The 25,562-nt window shown below is 36.8% G+C and overlaps 1 protein-coding gene across 1 annotated transcript; it reads right to left on the reverse strand.

The window, feature by feature from the left end:
* Positions 1-209: 209 nt before the first annotated feature.
* Positions 210-17,959, reverse strand: LOC140141392 (uncharacterized). The gene is made up of 5 exons (XM_072163247.1): positions 17,336-17,959; positions 15,771-15,950; positions 12,533-12,983; positions 3,273-3,329; positions 210-475 (listed from the first exon to the last, which is right to left on the reverse strand). The coding sequence occupies exons 1-5, from the start codon at positions 17,909-17,911 to the stop codon at positions 210-212; spliced, it is 1,530 nt and encodes a 509-aa protein (XP_072019348.1). The 5' UTR covers positions 17,912-17,959.
* Positions 17,960-25,562: the final 7,603 nt, after the last annotated feature.

Consider the following 25,562-nt stretch of genomic DNA (forward strand, 5'->3'; position numbering starts at 1 on the left):
AAAGCCATCCAAGAGAAAGGCAGTTGATTGAGCATTGTCTTCCAACAACTTTTCAAGCTTTTCTCTTTGTACACCTCTAAGCAACTGATCTTCTATAATCTCATATACATCAGATCCCGATTCAACTTTACACATATCTATCACAAACAATAATTTGATTTGTTGGTGCTTAACAGCCCTCCCCCAATCATAGGCTATCCTGTTGTGTATTAGTGTTGACTTCCACTACCAGGGCTACCAACTACAACTGCACGTTTTCTCTTAACATTCCTTATCTTTATTGAGAACATCTCATCACATGACAGATTCCTGGGCTCTTCATTGATGGAACACAGTTTCAGTTCAGGTGCTACAAATGTGTCATCCGTTGTCCGCTGTTCATCTACCATTGATGGTATAAACATCATTCGGGAATACTGTTGTGTATACTTGGACGATAATTGCTGTTTAACATCTTCCAGGTATCTGTTGTCTTCTGACATATATAAAAATAACGAAATAAGTAATAAAATTGTGTTAATTATTTTCATCTGAAGTCGGTAAAATAATAATAAAGATATATTGGTAAAACGTCTATATTAAAAAAAAGCTATGAAAATGGGAGATAAACATTCCAACTATTACAAAGATGTCCCTTAAAACCCTTCAATAGCAAACATACAGACATTTAATATGGAATATTTTTAGCAAAGTTCCAAGACTGGTATGGACGGAGTCTGCATAGACTGCACGGGCTAAATATAAATTGGGGTGTGTCGGGAGGTGGCGTAAAATAATTGTTTGATACAAAATGTGCTTTCGATATGTTTACATTATGGTGCTCATAATGTAGCGAACTTGCCTAAAATGGCGGATTTAGGAGGCTGAATTTGAGCTTTGTGGGGTACACAATTTCGGACTTTATGCAACATGGTTCTGTTATTATCAAATTTATAGGGGGTTGAGGTGATATTTTGTAAACTTCGTCAGCAACTGGCATTCATCACAGCTGAGATACACTTACCATGTACCAAGTTTTTGAACAGGGGAGAAGCTTAAAAAGGAGGCTCTTAAAAGGTGTACGTACTCAGAAAGTTTGAATGGCCCCCTGGGGTCAAATGTTATAAACTTACGGTATAAAAACAACTGTGCGGATTCCTGTTTGTCCAATGAACTCACATAGTTTCTTTGTGTACAGTATATTTATAACATTTGGCCCCAGGGGACAGGGGCGTAGCCAGCTTTCTTGGTCAGGGGGTGCAAAATAAAATTTTGGGGGCACAGACGAAAAAAATTGCAGTTGCATCATACAATACATAGATACTGTATGTCTTTGAGCTTCCCGAAAAGGGCCTTATTGGGATGATGTGCGCGCGTAGCGCGAAAAAAATGGTATTTTACACTATTTTCGCCCATTATCCGGCTAAAAGGGGCTTTATTGTTACAATGTGCGCGCGTAGCGCGGAAAAATTTTGTATTTTACACTATTTTGGCCCTGAATTTTGCTAGAAAAGGGGCTCCTTGCCCTTTTTCTTTTCCTTTGCTCTCCTGATTTTCTCTTTCATTTTTTGTCAAGAGGGGCACTTTTTCTTTCATTTTTTTTTTTTGTCAGGGGGGCACTCTGCCCCCCCTGCCCCCCGCTGGCTACGCTACTGCCAGGGGACCATTCAAATTTTCTGAGTGCATACCACTTTATAGAGCCATATTTTTTAAAGCTCCTCCCACTTTCAATAGTGGTAGATCACAGGTGCATTTCAGTTCTGACGAACACTTATTGGTATTTAGGTTCAATAAAATTGACTCAAACCTCAACAAATTTGATAATATCAGAATAACGTTGCTCCAATTCAGAAATTTTACTCCCACAAAATTATAATTCAGTCTCCTTAAATCCGCCACTTTATGCTAATTTACTACATTATGAGCACCATACTGTAAACTAATGGAAAGCTCATTTTCTGTCAAACAATTATTTTACACCATCTCCCGACACACCCCAATTAATATTTAGCCCGTGCGGTTTATGCAGAAACTCTACCATACCAGTCTTGGAATTTTGAGAAAAGTATTCCATATTAAATGCCAAGTCTGTACTTTTAAGGTTTTGAAAAACTAAAATCAATGAGCTTCTAATATAATGGCGTGCCCCTGTACCATACTAGCATGCGACCCAATCTGTTAAGCGCTTTGCGCCCATAGCACTCCCCATGCACATTTTGCGTAGTTCTTTTATTTCTTAAGTCGGTCAGGGGAACACAGCATCTCCCCCATAAATCCTGTCCACAAGGAGTCCTTTTGCAGTCATATTTTATGCTAGTTTATCTGTACTATTCTATAGTACCACTTGTTTTTTTTAAATATATATCTTTTTTATCTGTTTGATGTCAGTCACCTAGGAAGGCAACAATCTTAATTACTGATGGCGCTATAATGCTGTGAAGCTAAAATAAATCTTGTTGAAGACGCCCTAAGTAATGACCACCCAGTTATTTTTCCCTGGTTGGGCAGTCCTTAGCAAAAATGTGTATAGTACCCTCAGGTGGCAATCTAATTGTAATGTGATATAACAGTGAAAGAAATCTAGACTATGACTAAACTGTGGTTCATGCAGACAGCCATTGTAGGTCCAAGTGTGGTTATGATCCCAAGGTAATACAAATTGAGAAAAGGTGGTCAAATTAAATTTTCTAATATTTGGTAGTAGATAGCCAATCCCGAATTATGCTAACCGATTTCCCAATTCTTATATTAAAACTTAATATTGCACAAAACAATACATGCCCTAAAGTAAAAAACACAGTCGAAAGCTGTAAAAGGTATTTAAAAGGTGTAAAAGAAAAATATTTTCCTTCAACAAGTGCTCAACATAATCATACCTAAAGAAGTAGTACCATTCTCCATATGAAAAACATAATAATTTAAATCAAATATTTTCATGACTAAACGATTGTTTACGCCTGAGGGCCGCTTGCAGTGTGAGGGCATAAACAGAATGAACCCTATTCATACTTACCAGAAAGTTTTGTGATTTTTTATTTCATCAAAAAAATAACAATAATTAACAAGTGACATTATTAATAGCCTGCTTTACCTTCATGTACCTACTCTGCGATCGCACATCCGGGCCAACTGGCTCTTGACCAATTAGAAAAGCGGAAACCATGTAAGTATGAACTAGGTATCAATATCAAGGACAAAAATAAACGGCTTCAACAATACCCGTACACTTGAAGTTTCATTTGTCACTGAAATTGAATTGGTAAAACTGGTTAAAGTTAGTTAATCATTGTTACCTTGTAATTTCTTCTCAACATTAACGTCAACCAATCTAGCAGGCAAGTCTTCCAATCCTGTGATATGAAATGGTAATGAAGGAAACGGGAATAAGTCAAACTGTCCACTGTACTGTTACAGGAATAAGGGCATGTTTTACCATATTATAAACACAACTTTAAAACCAACTGGTTTATATACCACTGTCAGACCATGTTTTATGAAGGAAACAGGATGATAAGATAACATTGCCTGATACTGTCCACTGTACTGTTACAGAAGAAGGCCATGAGGAATTACGCTTTGTTTGAATCCTTGTTGAAGATAATAAATTTATTATCTTCAAACTCCCATGCCCCCCCCCCCTGAGAATCTAATGGTGCGTCCCTTATCATAGATGTGTTAACATAGCCTGCTGGTGGTTATGTCAAAAGCCGTGTTTTTCAGACAAAGTAAGACATTTTATCTGAAGTGGTAACATCTTTTTTTAACTATAATTATAAAAATTACGACAAGGCTGCCGATTTTGGCATGATAGTGCACTAGCTTGCAGTATACACAGAGGAAATCGTGTTACACTTTCAGGTCTGATTATTTTCATGTTTTATGCAATAGACATTATTTATTGTGATCAAATTGAACTATAATTGTTGATCGTTTGGTGGTGCAGATTGTCGAAATATTTGTACAGAAAATAGCTGAACGGACCATTAAAGCCATATTATAACATTTGCTGAGGAAGACGCCCTCAATATTTTTCAAAATTCTGTTTTTACATGATTGTTATGTACTTTAGTAAACTAACATACCCTGCAAAAATCAAGACTTTAGTCCTGTAGTTTTGTCAAAATCCAAGATTTTGAATAAACCGTCGTAAGAAGACGGTTCATTACGATTGAAGTATTAGTCGAACACGTACACGATGTGCAATGCACATTGTGCATAACACAGTACGTACATGGTGTGCGGGTAGTCGTGACATATCAAAACACCAACACGACATTATGCGCTGGTATTAAATAGCGATTTTCTTTGTATTGCCTCGTCTGTTTGGGCCCATATTAAAAGAGGACATATCTGACAGTAAAAAGCAACATTTTATACCCAAACGAATATTCTATTTGTTATGGAAATATTATGGCTTTAATTATGTGGTAAGAAGCTTTGTGTAATCCGGGTATGTAACATGGGCTTTGGGGTTCTGTCTTTTGTATTTAACAAGACATGATCCTCCCTTGGACAAAATAAAAACAAGTTAGATCATTCAGAAGGTTCATGACTTGAGTGGGTATTTTCTGGGCTATATTTACACTGCTCAATATCTGACAATACAGAACACGTTCGTGATATGGAAGTTGTCTTGTAGGAAATGTTCAACACATCAAAAAATAACCCTCCCCATAGTGAGTGACGATTGTTCAAAAAACGGGTTTTCAAACATTCTTGAGCATTTAGTATATAATCTATAATCGAACTTACAATTTTTATACAAGCATGATATTTTGTATAAGTACAATATGTTTTCGCACTAACCATTACACATGCAACATGACTGTTTTAGATTTTGTAAATGAGCAGGGCTATTGATAGGTATTTTATGAATTTATCCAAAGCCTTTGATACCATTGATCATAATATATTGTTAAGTAAATTGTATCAATTCTTGGGCCACTTCTTTTCATTTTATATATGATAGATATCTGTAACACGTCTAAGATACTCAAATCTATATCATTTGCTGATGATACAACTGTTTTCTGTTCTCATAAAGATATTGCTACACTATGTACTACGATACATAATGAACTCAAGGAAGTATGCAACTGGTTCAAGGCAGATAAACTAACTCTAAATACAAAAAAGACAAAGACAAACTTAATGTTTTTAGAAATATAGATCATAGATGTGCTGTTTTCCTTAATAGAATTGTTTCAATTTAAGGACTTTAGTAACAAATTGAAAGCTGCAATTAGAAATAGTAATAGAAATTATGCATACGATATTTTTAAAAATGTTAAGAGTAATCCTAAGACATACGTTGCTTCTTCCAGGAAGTGTTCTGAAAACACTTGTTTTACTGTTGAAAATGATGTAATTACTGATCCAAATGATATTGCTGATGTATTCAAATACTCATTTTTCAAGCAAGTTTGTTGGCATGTATGATCCTATTAATCTTGACTGTTAGCCTGATTCTATTCCTTCACATGGTGCAGCCCTTTCTTTTGAGCCTATTACGGTAAGTGAAATGTTGGATGTTCTTAAGAATCTCGATTCGTCCAAGTCTCCTGGTCCTGATGGCATATTTCCTGTCTGTTTGAAGTTTTGTTGTAAAAAAATATCTCCAGTGATATGTGATCTGCTTAATAGTTTTCTACAACATGGTCAAGTCCGTAGTGCTTGGAAAGCGGTCGATGTTGTCCCTATCTTTCTGGAAAGCCCAAGGATGATGTTACCGCCCAGTTTCTTTGACACGTAAAAGTTAGTTTCCTCTCGAATGATGAAATATATCAATGAAAATGGTATTTTGTCTGATGATCAATTTGGTTTTCGCAGTGGCCGAAATTGTGAGCAAATATTGTCAACATTTTCCATTTGCTTAGCAAATCATTGTATGATCGTTAATGTTGGCTTGTTGGCTTCTTGGATTTTAGTTCTGCGTTTGATAAAGTCGAACACAATCTTTTGCTTGGTAAACTTCATTCTATTGGAATTAGAGGTCAACTTCTTTTGGTGGATTCAAAACATTTTGTACATGCGTAAGCAAAGGAATATTTTCAAAGGTGTAGTTTCTGAATGGTGTGATATAATTTCTAGTGTTCCTCAAGGCTCTGTTCTTGGTCCATTTTTTATTACTTCTATTTGTTAATGACTTAAACGATGTGGTTTCTTTTTCTTTTTTCCAATTAATTAATTTTCTAATCATTCAATATTGTCCGTCCTATGTATGGTATGTTTGTAACAAACTTCCTTTGAACCTTTCATAGTGTTCCACTATGCACATGACTAGCTCTAAGTCTCCTAATTCCTGTAGTTCTTTTACTATGGGAATCGCCGAGCTTAAAGAAGTTGATGAATTCAAGCTACTTGGAGTTACTTTCAGTAAGGACCTTTCTTTTGACTCACATATTGGTAATGTTGCTAATAAAAGTGCTAAGCTCTCTGGTTTCATAGTGTTTGTGTCTGGTCTCCACTTCAAAAGAATCATATTGATAGGTTGGTAAAAATCCAGAGGGAAATCACTCGTACTTTGTTCTACAAATATGTTCCTGAGGTCGAGTTTGATGATCATCCTTCATATTCTGAGAGGCGTGTAGGTCCTAAATTGATTAAGCTTGAGGATGTTTACAAGTGTTAAAGATTAGTCTTGGGATTTAAAACAATCAATGAGTTTGGGCCTGCTTCTTTTAGTTCTCTGGTTCGAGAAGTATTTTGGATAATTCTAGGTTATTGCACCATACTGCCAAATCTTCATCTTTCTTTAATTTTATGTTTGTTTCCCTTCCTCGTCTTTGGAATGGAATTCCCTCTGAATTAGGCCTACATCATGTTAATAATCTTGTTGTATTTAACCCTGATGCTGAACTAGATCTCGCGTTGCACGTGACTTGATGACGCAATCAGCCAAAGTCATATATGCCCAGGGAATCGTTGGCCGGGCCAACGTCACCTGTGTGGCTACATGCTGGGGATCTTCTGCGTGGCATGCGAGGGGTCCGTGGTTCGAATCCCGGGGGTGCAAAGTGACTTCTTTCTTCGTCTTCTCTCCTTTTTGGTTTCTTCTTTTCCTTCCGATAGCAAAAATCCCTTGTGTTCAGATAGGGTTATGTAGCGTGTTTTTCCTAGATATAGGCCAAAATAAGGTAGCGTGTTTTTTCTAGATATAGGCCAAAATAACCCTTACTGAACTAGATCTCACTGAATCTCACTATATAAATCGCTGTTCGTGCACGCGTTGCACGTGACTTGATGACGCAATCAGCCTAAAGGTCCGTTCATACTACCATCGCATTTGCGATGCGTTGCTTTGCGATGCGGTGCTTGTCGCACTGCATCGTACTGCAAGTACTGCATTGCGATATCGCAATAAAGTTAAATACATTTTAACTGGGAAATGCGACGAGTTGCGTTGAGTTGCGGCAAAAGTAATCGATATATCGGCATCGCAAAGCAACGCATCGCAAATGCGGTGGTAGTATGAACGAACCTTAAGTCATATATGCCCAGGGAATCGTTGGCCGGGCCAACGTCACCTGTGTGGCTACATGCTGGGGATCTTCTGCGTGGCATGCGAGGGTCCGTGATTCGAATCCCGGGGTGCAAAGTGACTTCTTTCTTCGTCTTCTCTCCTTTTTGGTTTCTTCTTTCCCTTCCGATAGCAAAAATCCCTTGTGTTCAGATAGGGTTATGTAGCGTGTTTTTCCTAGATATAGGCCAAAATAAGGTAGCGTGTTTTTTCTAGGTATAGGCCAAAATAACCCTTACTGAACTAGATCTCACTGAATCTCACTATGTAAATCGCTGCTCGTGCACGCGTTGCACGTGACTTGATGACGCAATCAGCCTAAGTCATATATGCCCAGGGAATCGTTGGCCGGGCCAACGTCACCTGTGTGGCTACATGCTGGGGATCTCATGCGTGGCATGCGAGGGGTCCGTGGTTCGAATCCCGGGGGTGCAAAGTGACTTCTTTCTTCATCTTCTCTCCTTTTTGGTTTCTTCTTTCCCTTCCGATAGCAAAAATCCCTTGTGTTCAGATAGGGTTATGTAGCGTTTTTCCTAGATATAGGCCAAAATAACACTTACTGAACTAGATCTCACTGAATCTCACTATGTAAATCGCTGCTCGTGCACGCGTTGCACGTGACTTGATGACGCAATCAGCCTAAGTCATATATGCACAGGGAATCGTTGGCCGGGCCAACGTCACCTGTGTGGCTACATGCTGGGGAGCTTCTGCGTGGCATGCGAGGGGTCCGTGGTTCGAATCCCGGGGGTGCAAAGTGACTTCTTTCTTCATCTTCTCTCCTTTTGGTTTCTTCTTTCCCTACCGATAGCAAAAAATCCCTTGTATTCAGTTAGGGTTATGTCTGAATGTAAATATTTTAACTTTAATATGCTTAAATGATCTTGCAGTATTACATGCTTTGGCTTATATATTTTCAAATGCCTGTATTTTATGTATAGGCCTATATTGTTTCATGATTTTATAATGGTTTTATTTTACAAAATGTAGCTTTCCGATTTTGTATGTACTTTCAAGTAACTCTGTTTATTTATGTGCAGGATGAGTGGAAACTTCTGTCTTTGGACTTTTAGCCCATTCACTCATCCTGAATTACTTGCTTTTTTCATGTATAAGAAATGCAAATTGTGTGTAAATCTACTAATTAAGTAATTCAAATAAATATTATTATTATCATTATAAGTGCATCGATGGTGCTGTAGCCTCGCCTGAATTGAGCATTAATTCACAACTATTATGTATTATTTGATCGTATATATCACATCTTTGACAATATCAAGAAAAAATCCTAAAAGTAGCAAAATAACAATTACTTCAAATTGCAACGAGTTTCTTTCTAGCAACATCTTTGACAATATCAAGAAAATTGCTAATTAGGAAACAACATATTAGTGTTGCAATAATACTAACAATTTTCTAGACATTATTACTTTTCACCATGTACAGTGCCCCTATGCAAGATCTTATAACAGCACGTGGTGTGCATACTATGGTGTACGCAGACGATACACAACTATATATGTGTTTCCACCCTGATGATCGAGCTCAGGCTATTGAAGTGATGGAAAACTGCATTGCGGATGTGAGATCATGGGCCGTTGCAAATAAATTGGTCCTTAACGATGCCAAGACCGAACTCATCCATGTCACTTCCCGCTTCTCGAACAGACCTGCTACAAACATATCGCTTGTAATCGGGGATTCCGTGATCAATTCTTCAAGTGGTGCGCGCAATCTAGGCGCTGTAATGGATTCTCACTTTTGTATGAAAGAGCACATCGACAGCATCTGTAAATCTGCTCTAGTTGCAATTCGTAGAATTGGTCAAATCAGATATTATCTTGACGAGGTCAACACAGCGAGATTAGTTCACGCATTTGTTACTTCAAGGATTGATTCCTGCAACTCTTTGTTATACGGCCTACCGGATAGCTATATCTCCAAGTTGCAGCGAGTTCAAAACACTGCAGCCCGGCTCGTCACTCGCACCTCCAAGTATCAACACATCACTCCTATTCTTCAGGCACTTCACTGGCTCCCTGTACAACAGCGGATAATCTATAAGATTCTTCTCATGACCTTCAAGGCTCAAAATCAACTTTCTCCTCTGTACATCTCACAGTTCATCTCGCACTTTTCAATCCTAGTCGCAAACTTCGTTCGTCTTCTAAATCACTTCTCTCAGTCACATGTCGTCCATCTACCAAGTATTATGGGGAAAGATCATTCGCGTTCGCTGCACCTTTTCTTTGGAACAACCTGCCACATAACATTCGTTCTGCTGACTCACTGCACTCTTTCAAGCGACTTCTGAAGACGCATCTTTTCATTGTTTGATTCATCTGTGATTTTGTTGTTATATAATTTATTATGTTTCAATTTGCTGAGGGTGATGTGCTAGAAACCTCTCCCCTCAGCAGGGTGTTGTGCCACCCCATTTCGTGTTTTATTTATCGCCAGATAGTTATCGCTGTTTTTCGTCAAATATATCTTGTAAAAATACTTCTGTGTTGTTCTTGCTGAGGGTGACGTGCTGGTAACCTCTCCCCTCAGCAGGGTGCTGTGTCACCCCATATTGCGTTTTAATAATCGGCATAATGTTGTTCTCGCCGCTGGTCTCGCCTACGCCTTAATTTTAATTGTATTATCATGTTTGTTCTCGCTGAGGGTGACGTGCTGGTAACCTCTCCCCTCAGCAGGGTGTTGTGCCACCCCATATTTCGCGTTTTATTTATTATGTTTCTAGCTGAGGGTGACGTGCTGGCAACCTCTCCCCTCAGCAGGGTGCTGTGCCACCATCATATTGCTGTTTTTCCAAGCTGAAATATTTCTCGCTTCTGTCTGATTTGATCTTATTCGCCATTTAATAATTATTATGTTTTTATATTGATCATGTTGAACTTGGTTTTTGCTATTATGAGTATAATGGCCTGTAAATATAATATGGTCATTGTTTTATTGCTTACTGTATGTATATGCTGTGCTACCATGCGTCTTTCACTTGGTTGGGACCCTTTGCTCGTTCTTATTTTCTCCTTTCCTTGTGAGGGATGCTTGGTGTAGCCTAATTAATCTTGTTATTGTAGTTTGTATTTTAAGGTGTATTATTTAAGGATTTTGTACATTTATTTAGTTTTTACTTTTATGTATGTGTGCTCTGTAAAGCGCATCGAGACTTCTGTATGATGCGCTATATAAATCTCTTTTATTATTATTTTTATTATTATTATAAGTATACAATCATATTTTCTAAATTAGATTTATGTTTTTAATGGAATAGGAAGGGAACATACAGGGTGAGTCAAAGAAAGGTGCAACAGAGAAAAGAATCCACTTTTATTTAAGAACCGAGTTGAACCTTTTACGTTTTAATACACTTTATATATGTTATATCCATCAGTGACCTTGTGTGGCAAAATCAAGGAATTAGCATTTACCGTTTTGTTTTTATGACACATTTTATAGCGATATCCAATTTTAATGTTTGTCCAAGAGACATCTAAAATTTGAATGTCAGCCCACTCTGTGTAAGGTAGTTTTGGAACAACTGCCATTTTCTTAACCTCATTGGCATTGAAATAAAATGGAGCGCCCAAAGTGTTATTGCCCTTAGTCTTGCTTAAGTAGAAGAAACATTATTTGCTGTTATTTTCATTTTACCTTTACTATAAAGATGTTTATTCTCTATCAAAAACAAACAAATTTGTAGGCGGGTTTTTCAAATGTCATAATGAAATGCGCGTAAATTGAAGTGGAATGAATTATAAAGTATCCAGTAAGTTGGACATATTGGGATTAAAAAACTGGAGTTGGAGTCGAGTGAGGTATGAAGGAATTAAAGTAATGTTAGAAAGTTTGTTTGAACAGAAAAATAGAAAAGAAATTAAAAATTAAAATAACGCAAAAATCAACCCTATTTAAGTAAAACTTTTCCGTGTGCTCTCATTCAAAATACATGGTACCTCGTGGACAAATAACGAAATTGGGTATCGCAGCAAAAGGACTCATAAAAATAAACGGTAGTCGCGATTCACTTCATATTTTCACAGAAGGTGACTATTGAGTGTGGCGTTTATAGAATCTTTCAATAATGGGGAAGTACGACTTGGTTCTTAAATACATATCGATTTTTTGCTCTATTGCACTTTTTTTGACTCACCCTGTATAGAGACTGCAATAACAAACGTGCACCTTTTTTGAGGCATCACCTTAATATGCATGCCTGAACATATAAGACCCCATGTCACATGTCATTGATATTCCAGGATATAAAGATCATATCAGTATCAAATCAATCAAGATCACACACAAACACACATACCCCACACACCCACCCATCCCAACAGGTTTCAGTCAGATTAGAGCAATTTACAATTTGACCTGTTTATGACCTTTGACCTTGCCATTTTCACCATATACCACTAAAGATCCCGTAGCTGAGGAATATCGTAAAGCAATTTCAACTTTATGTTTATGACCACCCTGTACACATACATACACACCCCCAAACAATACAAAAATAGAGAACTTAACTTGCAAGGGAAAATGCTAAAGAAGACAATGTAGATGCTGGTCGCAAGCTACTACCGCTCTGCAAAATAGAAAGTCTTGTGACTGTCGTTTTTACTACTGTACTATAAGTATTAAAGGAGTGTTTCGTGATCCTAGCATCCTCTTTTTATGACATTTTTCAGTAGATATCCACGAAAAAATCTTATTCCCAAAATTTCAGTTGATTCCGATTTTGCCTTTGCGAGTTATGCATGATTATGTGCATTACACTGCTCCATAGACAATGCGTTGTAATTTCGTTCTGGTGCACCAGAACGAAATTCAAATTTCACGATATCTTTGCAAAACGAATTAATCTGCAAGAAATATTTTGTACATAAACATTATGTAGCCAGAGGTTTCCAGTGATATAAAAATCTCAACTTTTTTTGAGAAAAGTGGGGATGAGGCTGTGGATCACGAAATGCCCTTTAACTTTTGTTTTCAGCTTTTTTAACTGAAAGAATTCATAGTGATGCATACCTTTGTCAATTTGACTAGTAAGTGTGTCCACCTGCTGTCTTGCTTGGTCTCTGTAAGTATCTTGTAGTGTAGTGGTCTGTTGTCTTGTCTGTCCTCTGATGGTGTCTTGAAGTCTTCTGGTTTGTGCTTCTGTGCAGTCTGTCACCTGTCCCCTGATGGTGTCAATTTGTCTGGTTAGTTTGTCTGTCTGCTGTCTTGTTTGGTCTCTGTAAGTATCTTGTAGTGTAGTGGTCTGTTGTCTTGTCTGCCCCCTAATAGCATCTTGAAGTTGTCTCGTTTGTGCTTCTGTGCAATCTGTCACAGTGTCCTGTAGTGTTTTTCGCTCCTTTTGCATGACGTCTTTGAGTTCATCCTCAGAATCTTTGACGATTTGCTGCATCCATTGCTTCATTTCTGATGTCAATGGTCTTGTTGCTCTTTCTTCCATTTCTTGTGTTACTTTAGTTTTGATCTGTGACACATGAAGGAAATATGTGAAATGATATATCACGATCAAACAAATAAACATCGCATAAATAATATCAGCAGGTAAGCATGGGACATGCATGTGGTGATGGACTAAGCTAGTTTCGGAAAACCAGATATTAAATCATCAGTGAACCTACAATATTAACATAACAATATTGGGAAAGAATTCAAGTTGAATTTTGATTTTTTAAGGATATTTATAATGCAAATTGCCGTTTAATCTGTTATCATATTTTACCATATTTGACCGAATTAGTAGCACTGGCCTCCTCCCCAATAAAGTTCTCCATGCAGAATTTGTCAAGTAACAACTGTGTAAGAACCTCATACTCAATGCACCTGTATAACTCAACCCCATCAATGTCTAAATATAAAACGAATTTTCGAAACATCCCAGTCCAGGATTATAATAATTTTGAATTCAGTTCAAATACACACCGTACTTGATATTCTTGAAGATATTCCTAATAAAATTTTCGTACTCAACCAGAACACATTGTTTTTAACACAATCAATGGGAATGAAAATGGCAGGATTGAATAGGTGTAATTGAATGAGGCACATAGGATGTTATAGCATTTAACACAAAATAATAACAATGATAATAAAAGAAGTTTTGAATGGGCCCAAATAATAATTGTGTCCACAGTGTCTATGACACGGAAAGACCACACGGCAACATCCATTGTTTTCGCAGTACTTATACACTAAATAACGCTCAGTGTGCCTAGAATGAGGCCATTAAAAATTTAAATTCTATGAATGTTCAGCTTAATATATTTACTGAGAGTTTCTCAGTCACATTTTTGATATTTCATTTGAACAAAAATGTAAGCACTAGACAATACGCTTTTAAATGATACCAAAATTATATGAAAAGTTGATGCTATCAATACTTTTCAAGATATGGATAATTTTGTAATTGATACCTCGATAATTTTGCCAAATTGCTAATTCTGAGTAATGGGCCAATTAGTTTCCTGCCTTACACAGGGGATGATTATAGCTCAACTGTTATTTATTGATTAAATAAACCTCTTTTGAGTAAGTACTTTCAAGGATTTGAATGTCCACTTTAGTCTCACAGTCAAATACGATGAAATTAAGATTTCCAATTTTTGTTTTATGCGACTTGTTTTGGGTTTTGTTGGAGTTGATCACATATATGATCCAGTTGTGGATGCTAGTGTGACCTCTGTTGTTGATTAATCAACCAGAAGGAAGGATCAAGAACATGTACCATCAGTGATGTAGCCAATTGGGGGGGGGGGTGTTTCCCCATCATAACCGTCTGTTCATCTAAGGCCGTCGGTACACAAAGGGGTCAACAATAGACAATTTTTGGGTACTGTTTATGCAAGGTGAATAAATAAAGAGTATTATATCACTCATACATAAATTCCAGACAGTTCATTGGTTGATTACCATTTATCATTTTTACCATCACCCTCTCCGTGTGATAGTTTTTACCATCATGTGCTTTGCCGTAGCGCGCCTGCGCCAAGCCGTGTGCTGACTCTAAGACTCGCCGATTTAGTTATGGGGTGGACCCCAAAATGTGAAGTATATCACGGCAAAACATGGTGTTATGTTGATGAAAAAATGTATTTCCTACCTTAAATTGTATTTAGTAATAGAATTTATGTATGAGTGATATAAAACAAATATTAACTGTCTTAAATTCGTGAAATAATCGAAATATAATCACTCGGTGAAAGATGTATTGATCCATTCCACTCGCCGTTCCGGCTCGTGGAATGGAACAATCCATCTTTCACCTCGTGATTATATTTCGACCATCACACTCATAAACAGTTAATTTTTGTATACTATTGATATATAAACAATTGATATATAAACATAAAAATTGCGTTAAAAAATGTTTGGAAAATTTTGCTCTCCCCCACCCCTACTTTTTAGATTCTTGAGCGCACTGGGTACAACAATTTGGTCAACAATTCCCAGCTTCCGCCGGCAAAAAATATTTCCGTCATTTACAAGTTGTGCTCTTTCACCAACCCCGGTACAGAAAAAAACATGACTAAGCCACTGTGAACCATCGCTACGATGTTAGACCAAGACGGCCGAAAGGTGAGCAAATATATTTGGTTTTGACAAGATGAACATTCCTGGGGCTATTGCAGCTGGAATCTATACACCCCTTTAATACGGAAAACATGGCATTAATCTTCCACACCAGGAGTTACCTGAATGAGTGACTCTATTTGAAATCTACACCTACTGTATGGGAGATTAAGGTCACACACCCCAAATGGATGAATGGATTTTAAATGGAATGTAGCCCATATATGATTTCAAAATGTATTATAACTATCTGCTATTCCCGAAGCTATCAACAGTGTGAATTTGGTCCCAAATACAATAAATTGAGATGCAGACAAAATAATAAAGGTGCAGCTAAGATCTTGATGAGTTGCTGTCTACCAACTCTCTACAAACTGGCTGGTGAAGGGCATCGCTGCAAAGTTGAAAGCCTAGCTCTGGTGATATGTTGCAATTACAGCATGTTTATTTGGGAGCAGATTCGGCAGTGTATGGGTAAAAAGCATACAGGTTGGCCCGCAGATGATGTATGGTGCAGTTACCTTTACTGATGTTGCTCTCTCTCTCTCTCTCTCTCGAATATAACCATGATGTCCACTAATCCTAATTAGGATGAAAACGGTATACTAATAATTTTAAGATGACTATCAAGTACTGATTACAGAGTGTATGTGAAGTGAACATACTGAATTAATATCACACTTACGTTTTGTAGTTTATCTCTGATATCATCAGCCTGTGCTGTTGTGAAATACTGTGGATGTATTTTCTCAAGAAGCTCTACCAGATTGAAGATATCATCAAAATATCCATTTCTTGTTGGTTTGGTCACCTTCAGATTATCTGCAATTCTCTTATGGCAGAGATTGTTTCGTACTTGGTATACCTACATGTATTTCAATGGTGGAATAATAATAACACACCAATCAGTCACTACATCTTATAAGGAGGGTTCAGAACCAGAAAGCTTGAACTCACTATGACCGGCTCTTACGAAATGAGCATAAAGTTGGCTCATTGCGTTGTTCTTCAGAAATCAATATTTCCTCCACAATGTCTTTTGTTTTCTATTGATTAATGGACTACATTTTGTAAGAGCAGGTGATTGTGAGTTGAGGCTATGGCTCTCAACCTTCTATATGATTTTTAAAAGAGGAAATAACATATGCTCTATTTTGCAACCAAATCAGTGGGTGTAACTTTAGAACCTCAACTTCTGTCATGCGCCCTGGTTGTTTTGAGAATGGTGCATACGGTACTGAGAGAAAACAAGCACAGCTCATTAAAAATAATGTGTGATTTGCATAAAGAGTAGGCCTATATGCTAGTATTCATTGATCACATTGTCCACTTTTAATTATGTGCGAAATAAATGAGGTAAAACGACGAAAACTGTTATTTCATTCCAGTACCTACAATGCGTGTACTAGCTTGGTGATCTATTACATGTATTATTGTACGAAGCATCACACAACTGGGATGTACACGTCACTGATTCAATGATATGACACATGAGCTGACAATCATGAGACGTGTTAGCAAGCATTCGATCGGTGAACTCCGTATATAACCGGAGATTTCCGGATTTAATATAAAAACTTAAATTTTACTGTGATTGAAGCAGTTCAGGCTTAGTCTTTAACATGATATTTCATACACATATGGCTTTAATGTCAAACCTAGCCAATTGGTCACTTGTGCAACTTTTTTTTCCAAAGCAACCGCAAATTAAAGTCTTGACACCAAATGTGAACAAACATTACACTTAAGTGAGAGTGTGGCACAGGCAACTATATTGTTTCTGAATCCGAATGACATACAATTACGAGTGGTTGTTATCTATATTTGCCCAATTTTGAAATTTGAGCCCTGCATTTATAGCAGCCAGTTTAGTTTTATACATATTAGCATTTTCCCCTATTCCCTTTTCTCCCCTTTTTGGGTATGTTGTTTAAGAGGGCGTTTAGAGAGGTGTTCCAATTTTGTTTAGGTGCACCCATTATCTTAATACTTAGGTAACTAGTCTATTACTAATTTGTATCTTTGCAGAAATTAATATAATGAAATTTTAGTTCAATTTGAATCTCTTTAAAACATAAAAATGCAGAGATTTGTATTCCACATTAATGAAAATGGTATAATAGAGCAAGACACAAACAACATCATGCAATATAACATGATCATTGATCAACTCAGGATCACAATTAATCATACTCTCATGCCATAATCAAGGGTATTCCATCAAGATGTACAAAAACCCATTTGTCCTACCTTGTTTATAACATCATGATTCACTGGATTGTTGTGATGACATTCTCCAAATTTCATCATGACCTTCAAGATGGAAGCAGGATCAAAGTCACCAAAACAAGTTGGACTCTGTCCTGGTGGAAGACTAACAGCAAAGGCTTTGGCTAACTCAACATAATCATGGAAGAGTCTTGTTGGGTTGATGTTTCTCCAGGTGACTCGTGCATCCTTCTTCGGATAACCATTAGTATAAAATAAAGACTCTATTGCATGGCACCATTGAATACAGTTCTGACAAGAGTGATGTCGGTGTGGTTTTACACGGTTCAGACGGCAGTAACAAGGGAGAGGGTATATAGGGCAGTCACGAGGTTGCAATCTACGTTTGTTGTCTGTTACACTGACAGGACATTGTGTTGGATGTAAACAACTTTTAAGGGTTACTGACCGATTGGTAGGGTCACAGTGGAGGGTGATTTGCTTTTTGGTGTGCCAATCTTTGAAAACATTCTCTGCACACGGTATAACTGCTTGATCACACACTATCTGGATGGCTTCATAGCATTGGATGTAGTAATGAAATTCTTCAAGATCCATTGTTGTTGTTATGGTGATGATGAACCTCCAAGAAATTTATATCATAAAGATTTCTGATGGATAAAAATATAGATGGAATATATACATAAATCAAAATTGCAAAATGTTAATAGTGCACCAAATCTGTCATTATGGATCCTAAAAATTGTATGCAAAGTTCCACATTGGACAGGGTGCTTGTTAGAAAATTATGCAAGTTTACTACCTAATACATAATGCATAATTATGTTATATTGAGAAAATCAACCTCATTCTAGAACAGCTGAATATCGTTCTCTCTAGCAAGGTTCTGTGCCTCATATGCACTTCCATGATTACAAGTTGGAGATAATAGACTTCTGAAACACAATTCAGCAGGTAAGATAAACAGCAGTCTTGTCCACTCCATACTAATCGATCATTTGTGGAGTGATGAGAAAACATTTTGTAGAAAAAAATCACCAAGGGTGTATAGTTATATCATCAGAAGTAAAAACGAACCCAGAAATAAGTGTTTAGCAGACTGTTTTATTTTGTGTGTGAGGTGGTTGAGGGATATGCACAGGGGTGGGGGTTTGTAAAGACCTATAACCGTGGAGCCTAATCTGACCTTCCACAGCTTAAATGGGGATACACCTGCAAGCGAGGATATATTTTGTTGCCGAATTTAGTTAAAATGCAAGTAATAGTTATTCCACAAGTGACCTTCAGGCCACGAGTGGAATAAGTTACTTGTACCAGCCCAGAGTGAGACATTGCAAAAAGGAGCACTCTACAAGGACAAAACTCTAGCCAACACCTATTATTTACTTATTGGTTGTGTCTTAAAAGTACACACCCACTTTTAACCCTTGTTGTGTGGTTACATAATGTTGTCTTTTGAACCCTTGTGAGGTTACTGGAAAATTTTAATTGAAAAAGGACCACTCTCTAGCTGGGCACACCTGTTATGAGGATGGTCCAAATAGTCTACCATGTCACATGTTATGTCTGGAGTAGGAACACTCTCTTGGTAGGTCTGTTTATTTTTTAACGTTTATACTAGAGGGTGGGACAAGTGATCCCCCATGTGACTCCTTATGTCTGGAGTGGGACATGGGACGGGTACATGGGTTTTGACTCCACTCTAGACAGAGTGGTACTAGGCAGTAAAACCTCAGGGGTATGGTACAAAGCAGCATGTAATTCGCCGTAAAACCAATGTCCACGTTAATTTGTTCGAGTGGGGTCTGGCTTTGCTATGTAAAACGTTTGGTGTGTCGACGTCCGATGAATGTTCTTTCTTTCTTTTCTTTCTTTCTTTCTTTCTTTCTTTCTTTCTTTCTTTCTTTCTTTCTTTCTTTCTTTCTTTCTTTCTTTCTTTCTTTCTTTCTTTCTTTCTTTCTTTCTTTCTTTCTTTCTTTCTTTCTTTCTTTCTTTCTTTCTTTCTTTCTTTCTTTCTTTCTTTCTTTCTTTCTTTCTTTCTTTCTTTCTTTCTTTCTTTCTTTCTTTCTATATAGGTATACGATCGTAATTTGCTCACGATGCTCTGATTATATCTGAACACAATTTGTGATCGATTATTACAAGAACTGTATAAAATGACAGTCTCAGTGAATGCTAGATACTTAATTGATATTCAGTGGAAATGTTTACACAGATCTAGTTTCATGTATTGTATGCATACATTATTTAAAAAAAAACACAATTTTTTTTGAAGGAAAAATAATTTAGATATGTGATGTGAGTCATATTGTATGAAATATAATATTTATTTAGGTTATAACTATTAGTAGAGGTGGGCACACAAGGACTTTTTTCTGCAAACTTACACAGGAACCAGTTTTTCTATGGCCAAATTGCATCAGGAAAAAGAATCTGTCAAAAAAAAATTCACCAGATGAAGTCTTAGGTCGGGTTTTGGCGAAAATTCAAAATGGCCGCCAAAATAAGTGTTTTTTCAAGATTTTGCCACTTTCTGTATAGTTTTAAGCCAAATGCACCAAGTTATATGTCTTTATATATGTTTTTGAGGCTGCTGATTCCAAATCTGCCATTAATATAATGGCCAAATGAATATCTAGATGGCTTAAATTCAAATTGCCGCCAAAATAGCTGTTTTTTCAAGATTATGCCACTTTCTGTATAGTTTTAGGCCGAATGCACCAAGTAATATGTCTTTATATATGTTTTTGAGGCCGCTGATTCCAAATCTCCCATTAATATAATGGCCATATTTAAATAACTAGATGGCTAAAATTCAAAATGGCCGCGAAAATATGTTTTTTTTTCAAAATTATGCCACTTTTTGTATAGTTTTAGGCCAAAAGCACCAAGTAATATGTTTTTGAGGCCTCTGATTCCATATCTGCCATTAATATAATGGTCATATGAATATCTAGATCAAAATATGGCAAAAATTTAAAATGACCGCCAAGATCACTAAAGAATTTGCTGACAGGGACCCATTTATATTGAGTAATAAAAATATGTCTTTTAGGTGTTTTCATGTCGCAGACTATGAATCTCTACTCGATAATAATCAAATTTGATTAATCATTGTGGCACTATCTGATAATATATTAATAATGGTACAAGAGGCACCATTATGACAAATGTACTGCACCAAGGTTTTTTAGTACGCACAAATGTATGTCAATTATGTAATTTCAGGTTCACCATAGCAGCTCAAAAACAAACATGAAGCCACAATATCGCTATTTAAGTCTTGCTGGGTCAGCGGGTAGATCAGCCCTACAATGAGGAATGCAAGTTCAAGTCTATCGCTAATTTAAGAAATGGTTGCTTGAATTGTGATCGGTAGAGTGATATTTCAGTGTCAAAGAGACATTATCCAATATTCGCAAATAATCAATGTCAGCCAAATTGTGACAAGTGAAGTAAACTAACAGAGGACTGATTCAAGAAGAAAGTGTTGCTAAGAGCCTGCAGATGCAGGATGCCTTGACTCCAATAAACAAGTTGGTATACCCTGACCTCAAAATTTTGTCAGAGTTGAGCACTTTGAATGCCTATACACTAGCAATTAGACTACAAGAAGCATGCCATTAAGTACTCCGAGCTCTGTTAAGCTTTGGTAAATCAAATCCAGATAGATGGTCATGCCTACCAGACTATGAAGTCAGTCTGGATGATCTAGCAGGCAGCATATTTCACACAGTAAACATTGTCTTTGGTCAGGAGTTGGGAACAAGAAAATGTTGATTTTCCAAGTGACACTTTATTGACAGTGATGATGCAGAGCCTGAGCCAAACAGAGCTGATATTCGCGCTTCCACTTCCAAACAACGGAGGTCAAATGGAGACCTAACACGTGTATTTCCAAGTCGCTGAGCCATGAACCGCTACTTGGAGGACCTTATCGCAATCTCCAACCAACACTCGCTCGATAGAGGGGACAATGTTGTCACTGCAGAACTTAACGATACACAAAACCTGCTGGTCACAAGCTCAATGACATGATAGGTGAGGGACCAAGTATTGTCGTTCATATCCCAATTGAATTGCCCGACTTTATCAAGCCAAGCTTCCGATTTTTGAGTAGAGATTTGAATTGGCCATAGTCAGCGAGGATTCTTTTGCCCAGAGATTATGCTGTCATAGATCATCAGACACTCTTCTTGACCCAGTCCTCTGTCATTTCACTTGCCTCAATTTGGCTGGCACCATTTGCTTATATTGTTCATTGTCTTTTTTAACCCTTGGACACTGAAATATCATTCTACTGATCACAAAGGATCCATTTCTTAGATTAGCGAAAGACTTAACCATGCATTCCTCGCTGAAGAGCTGAATTACCCGGTGATCCAGCAACACTTTAGCGATATTATGGCTTCATATTTGCTTTTCCGCTGTCATATGTTGAGCAGTTATGAAGCTGAAATGACACAATCGACACCATTTGACCACAGTCGTGCCTACCAATAATATAAAAAACAAATGCCTTGGTGCGGTACATTTAACATAATGGTGCTTCATGTACCATTATAAAATGTATTATCTGAGGTGATTATTGCCACTATTAATCATATCGCTTAATAGAGTAGAGATTCATAGTCTGCGAAATGAAAACACCTAAAAAGACACATTACTCAATATTTTTTTAAGGTGATTTTGGCGGCCATTTTGAATTTTTACCATTATCTAACCTAAATATTCATTTGGCCATTATAGAAATGGAAGATTTGGAATTAACAGCCTCAAAAACATATAGGAAGACATTATTACTTGGTGCTTTTGGCCTAAACCTATACAAAAAGTGGCAAAATCTTGAAAAAACACCTATTTTGGTGGCCATTTTGAATTTTAGCCATCTAGATATTCATATGGCCATTATATTAATGGCAGATATGGAATCATCGGCCTCAAAAACATATAGAAAGACATATTACTTGGTGCTTTTGGCCTAAAACTATATACTAATAGCGGTAAATCCCTAAAAAACACCTATTTTGGCGGCCATTTTGAATTTTTGCCAAAACCCGACCTAAGACTTCATCTGGTGAATTTTTTTTGACAGATTCTTTTTCCTGATGAAATTTGGCCATAGAAAAACTGCTTCCTGAAAATTTTTTGGGTCAGTGCCCACCCCTACTATTAGTATATGATTAAAATATATGACCATTCGCCACAAACCGGTCGTCGGCAAATTGTATTCTGAGTTACAGTGCAAAATGTGCATAAAGGGTGCACTAGGTACCTCAAGTGCTACATGTTTCTCAGTTTTGTTTGTGACAGTCAATTTTTAAACCAATCATAAATCCTATTTTGAAAAGGGTGATTTTAGCTTCTTCATATAACATTCTTAAATAGCTCTAGTCTTTGTTTGCTTTGGCTAAAGCCTGTTCAAATGGTGGGTTAGCCAACAATTAATAATGAGAGGACATTCCTGAACCTCGTGAATTTGGGGATAATTTTAAGTGACCGCCAATAATGACCGTTTGATATTTATTACCAGCAATATTTATTACCAGCAATGATAATTTATTACCAGCAAAAAGAGACATATGTAGCACCGAAAAGGCTACCCTTTTGCCGAAGTTGCAAAGTTCAACAAACCATAACTCCGATTCATCTCATCGATCTCAATGATTATTCAAACGAAAATTGTATCAGGCCATCCTAAAATTCATTATCGTATTAGACATGATTTAAAAATTGATTGCCCTGATTGTGATTCATTATTCGTTGAAATTACTAACAACTCTCATAACACCATTGTCGGAGTAGTTTGCAAACCTGGTACAGTTGTTATGAATGACTTTATTCTGCAATAAATTAGACAATACACTGAACATCATCACTAAAGAGAAAAAACCCTGTTACATCACTGGTGATTTCAACATTGATCTCCTCAAATATGATTCTAGGCCTGAAGTAAATACCTTTGTCCATCTTTTTTACTCGTACCAATTCATCCCATGTATAGATATGCATACACGTATCAGGTATTAAAACAAATAAGAATGGAGTCACCAGTGTTTCCCTCTGCATTGATAACATTTTCGCCAACAAGGTGATTTTAAGGTGATTTTGGCGGCCATTTTGAATTTTTACCATTATCTAACCTAAATATTCATTTGGCCATTATAGAAATGGAAGATTTGGAATTAACAGCCTCAAAAACATATAGGAAGACATTATTACTTGGTGCTTTTGGCCTAAACCTATACAAAAAGTGGCAAAATCTTAAAAAAACACCTATTTTGGTGGCCATTTTGAATTTTAGCCATCTAGATATTCATATGGCCATTATATTAATGGCAGATATGGAATCATCGGCCTCAAAAACATATAGAAAGACATATTACTTGGTGCTTTTGGCCTAAAACTATATACTAATAGCGGTAAAATCCCTAAAAAACACCTATTTTGGCGGCCATTTTGAATTTTTGCCAAAACCCGACCTAAGACTTCATCTGGTGAATTTTTTTTTGACAGATTCTTTTTCCTGATGAAATTTGGCCATAGAAAAACTGCTTCCTGAAATTTTTTTGGGTCAGTGCCCACCCCTACTATTAGTATATGATTAAAATATATGACCATTCGCCACAAACCGGTCGTCGGCAAATTGTATTCTGAGTTACAGTGCAAAATGTGCATAAAGGGTGCACTAGGTACCTCAAGTGCTACATGTTTCTCAGTTTTGTTTGTGACAGTCAATTTTAAACCAATCATAAATCCTATTTTGAAAAGGGTGATTTTAGCTTCTTCATATAACATTCTTAAATAGCTCTAGTCTTTGTTTGCTTTGGCTAAAGCCTGTTCAAATGGTGGGTTAGCCAACAATTAATAATGAGAGGACATTCCTGAACCTCGTGAATTTGGGGATAATTTTAAGTGACCGCCAATAATGACCGTTTGATATTTATTACCAGCAATATTTATTACCAGCAATGATAATTTATTACCAGCAAAAAGAGACATATGTAGCACCGAAAAGGCTACCCTTTTGCCGAAGTTGCAAAGTTCAACAAACCATAACTCCGATTCATCTCATCGATCTCAATGATTATTCAAACGAAAATTGTATCAGGCCATCCTAAAATTCATTATCGTATTAGACATGATTTAAAAATTGATTGCCCTGATTGTGATTCATTATTCGTTGAAATTACTAACAACTCTCATAACACCATTGTCGGAGTAGTTTGCAAACCTGGTACAGTTGTTATGAATGACTTTATTCTGCAATAAATTAGACAATACACTGAACATCATCACTAAAGAGAAAAACCCTGTTACATCACTGGTGATTTCAACATTGATCTCCTCAAATATGATTCTAGGCCTGAAGTAAATACCTTTGTCCATCTTTTTTACTCGTACCAATTCATCCCATGTATAGATATGCATACACGTATCAGGTATTAAAACAAATAAGAATGGAGTCACCAGTGTTTCCCTCTGCATTGATAACATTTTCGCCAACAACATATCACAAGTAACTAATTCTGGAATTTTTGTTACCGACCTCTCTGACCACTTTCCAATATTTGCCCTCGTTAATAGCAACTCACATCATAACACATCTAAGAAAGCATTATTTAAAAAGTCACGTCAAATGAAACCAGATAACATCAAAGGTTTTAAAAGTGCTCTTGCACTTGTGGATTGGTCATTCATTACAAACAACAATGACACAGAAAGTGCTTATAATGATTTCAATAACAAATAACCATCTTGTTTGATATTCATTGTCCAATCAAAATAACTGAATTATCCAAAGAAAAATCACCTCGGAAACAATGGATTACAAGTGGCCAAATAAAATCGATTATAACTAAAGAGAGACTCTATAAGAACATATATCTCTAAGCCCTCTGTCGAGAATAAAATAAAATATAATAACTATAGAAACTATTCAAACTCACTGCTTCGTACCTCAAAGAAACTGCAAATTACATCCGAAATTGAATTTTACAGTCATAACATGAAAAAAAATGTGGCAAACTCTAAATAAACTCTTAGGTAGGAATAAAAAACGATATTTCCTGATTTCTTTACTGATACCGATAACAGTCATAAAGTCACTAATGATAAAGACGTTGCATTGAAATTTAATGAATTTTTCGCAAACATTGGACCATTATTGGCAGAAAAATACCGAAACCCGATAATAATTCCCCGTCAACCTTCATTGACCTTTCAAACAACAAAAGCCTCTTCCTTT

This window comes from Amphiura filiformis, chromosome 19 (genome assembly GCF_039555335.1).
Source record: "Amphiura filiformis chromosome 19, Afil_fr2py, whole genome shotgun sequence".
Classification (NCBI taxonomy): Eukaryota; Metazoa; Echinodermata; class Ophiuroidea; order Amphilepidida; family Amphiuridae; genus Amphiura; species Amphiura filiformis.

Excerpts from the sequence above, each read along its gene's own strand:
- LOC140141392 (XM_072163247.1), bottom strand. The coding sequence starts at position 17,911 with ATGGATCTTGAAGAATTTCATTACTACATCCAATGCTATGAAGCCATC. Across the intron at positions 15,951-17,335 it reads ATCATGATGTTATAAACAAG|GTATACCAAGTACGAAACAA; the intron begins GTAGGACAAATG and ends AAATACATGTAG. Across the intron at positions 12,984-15,770 it reads TCAGAGATAAACTACAAAAC|ATCAAAACTAAAGTAACACA; the intron begins GTAAGTGTGATA and ends CATGTGTCACAG.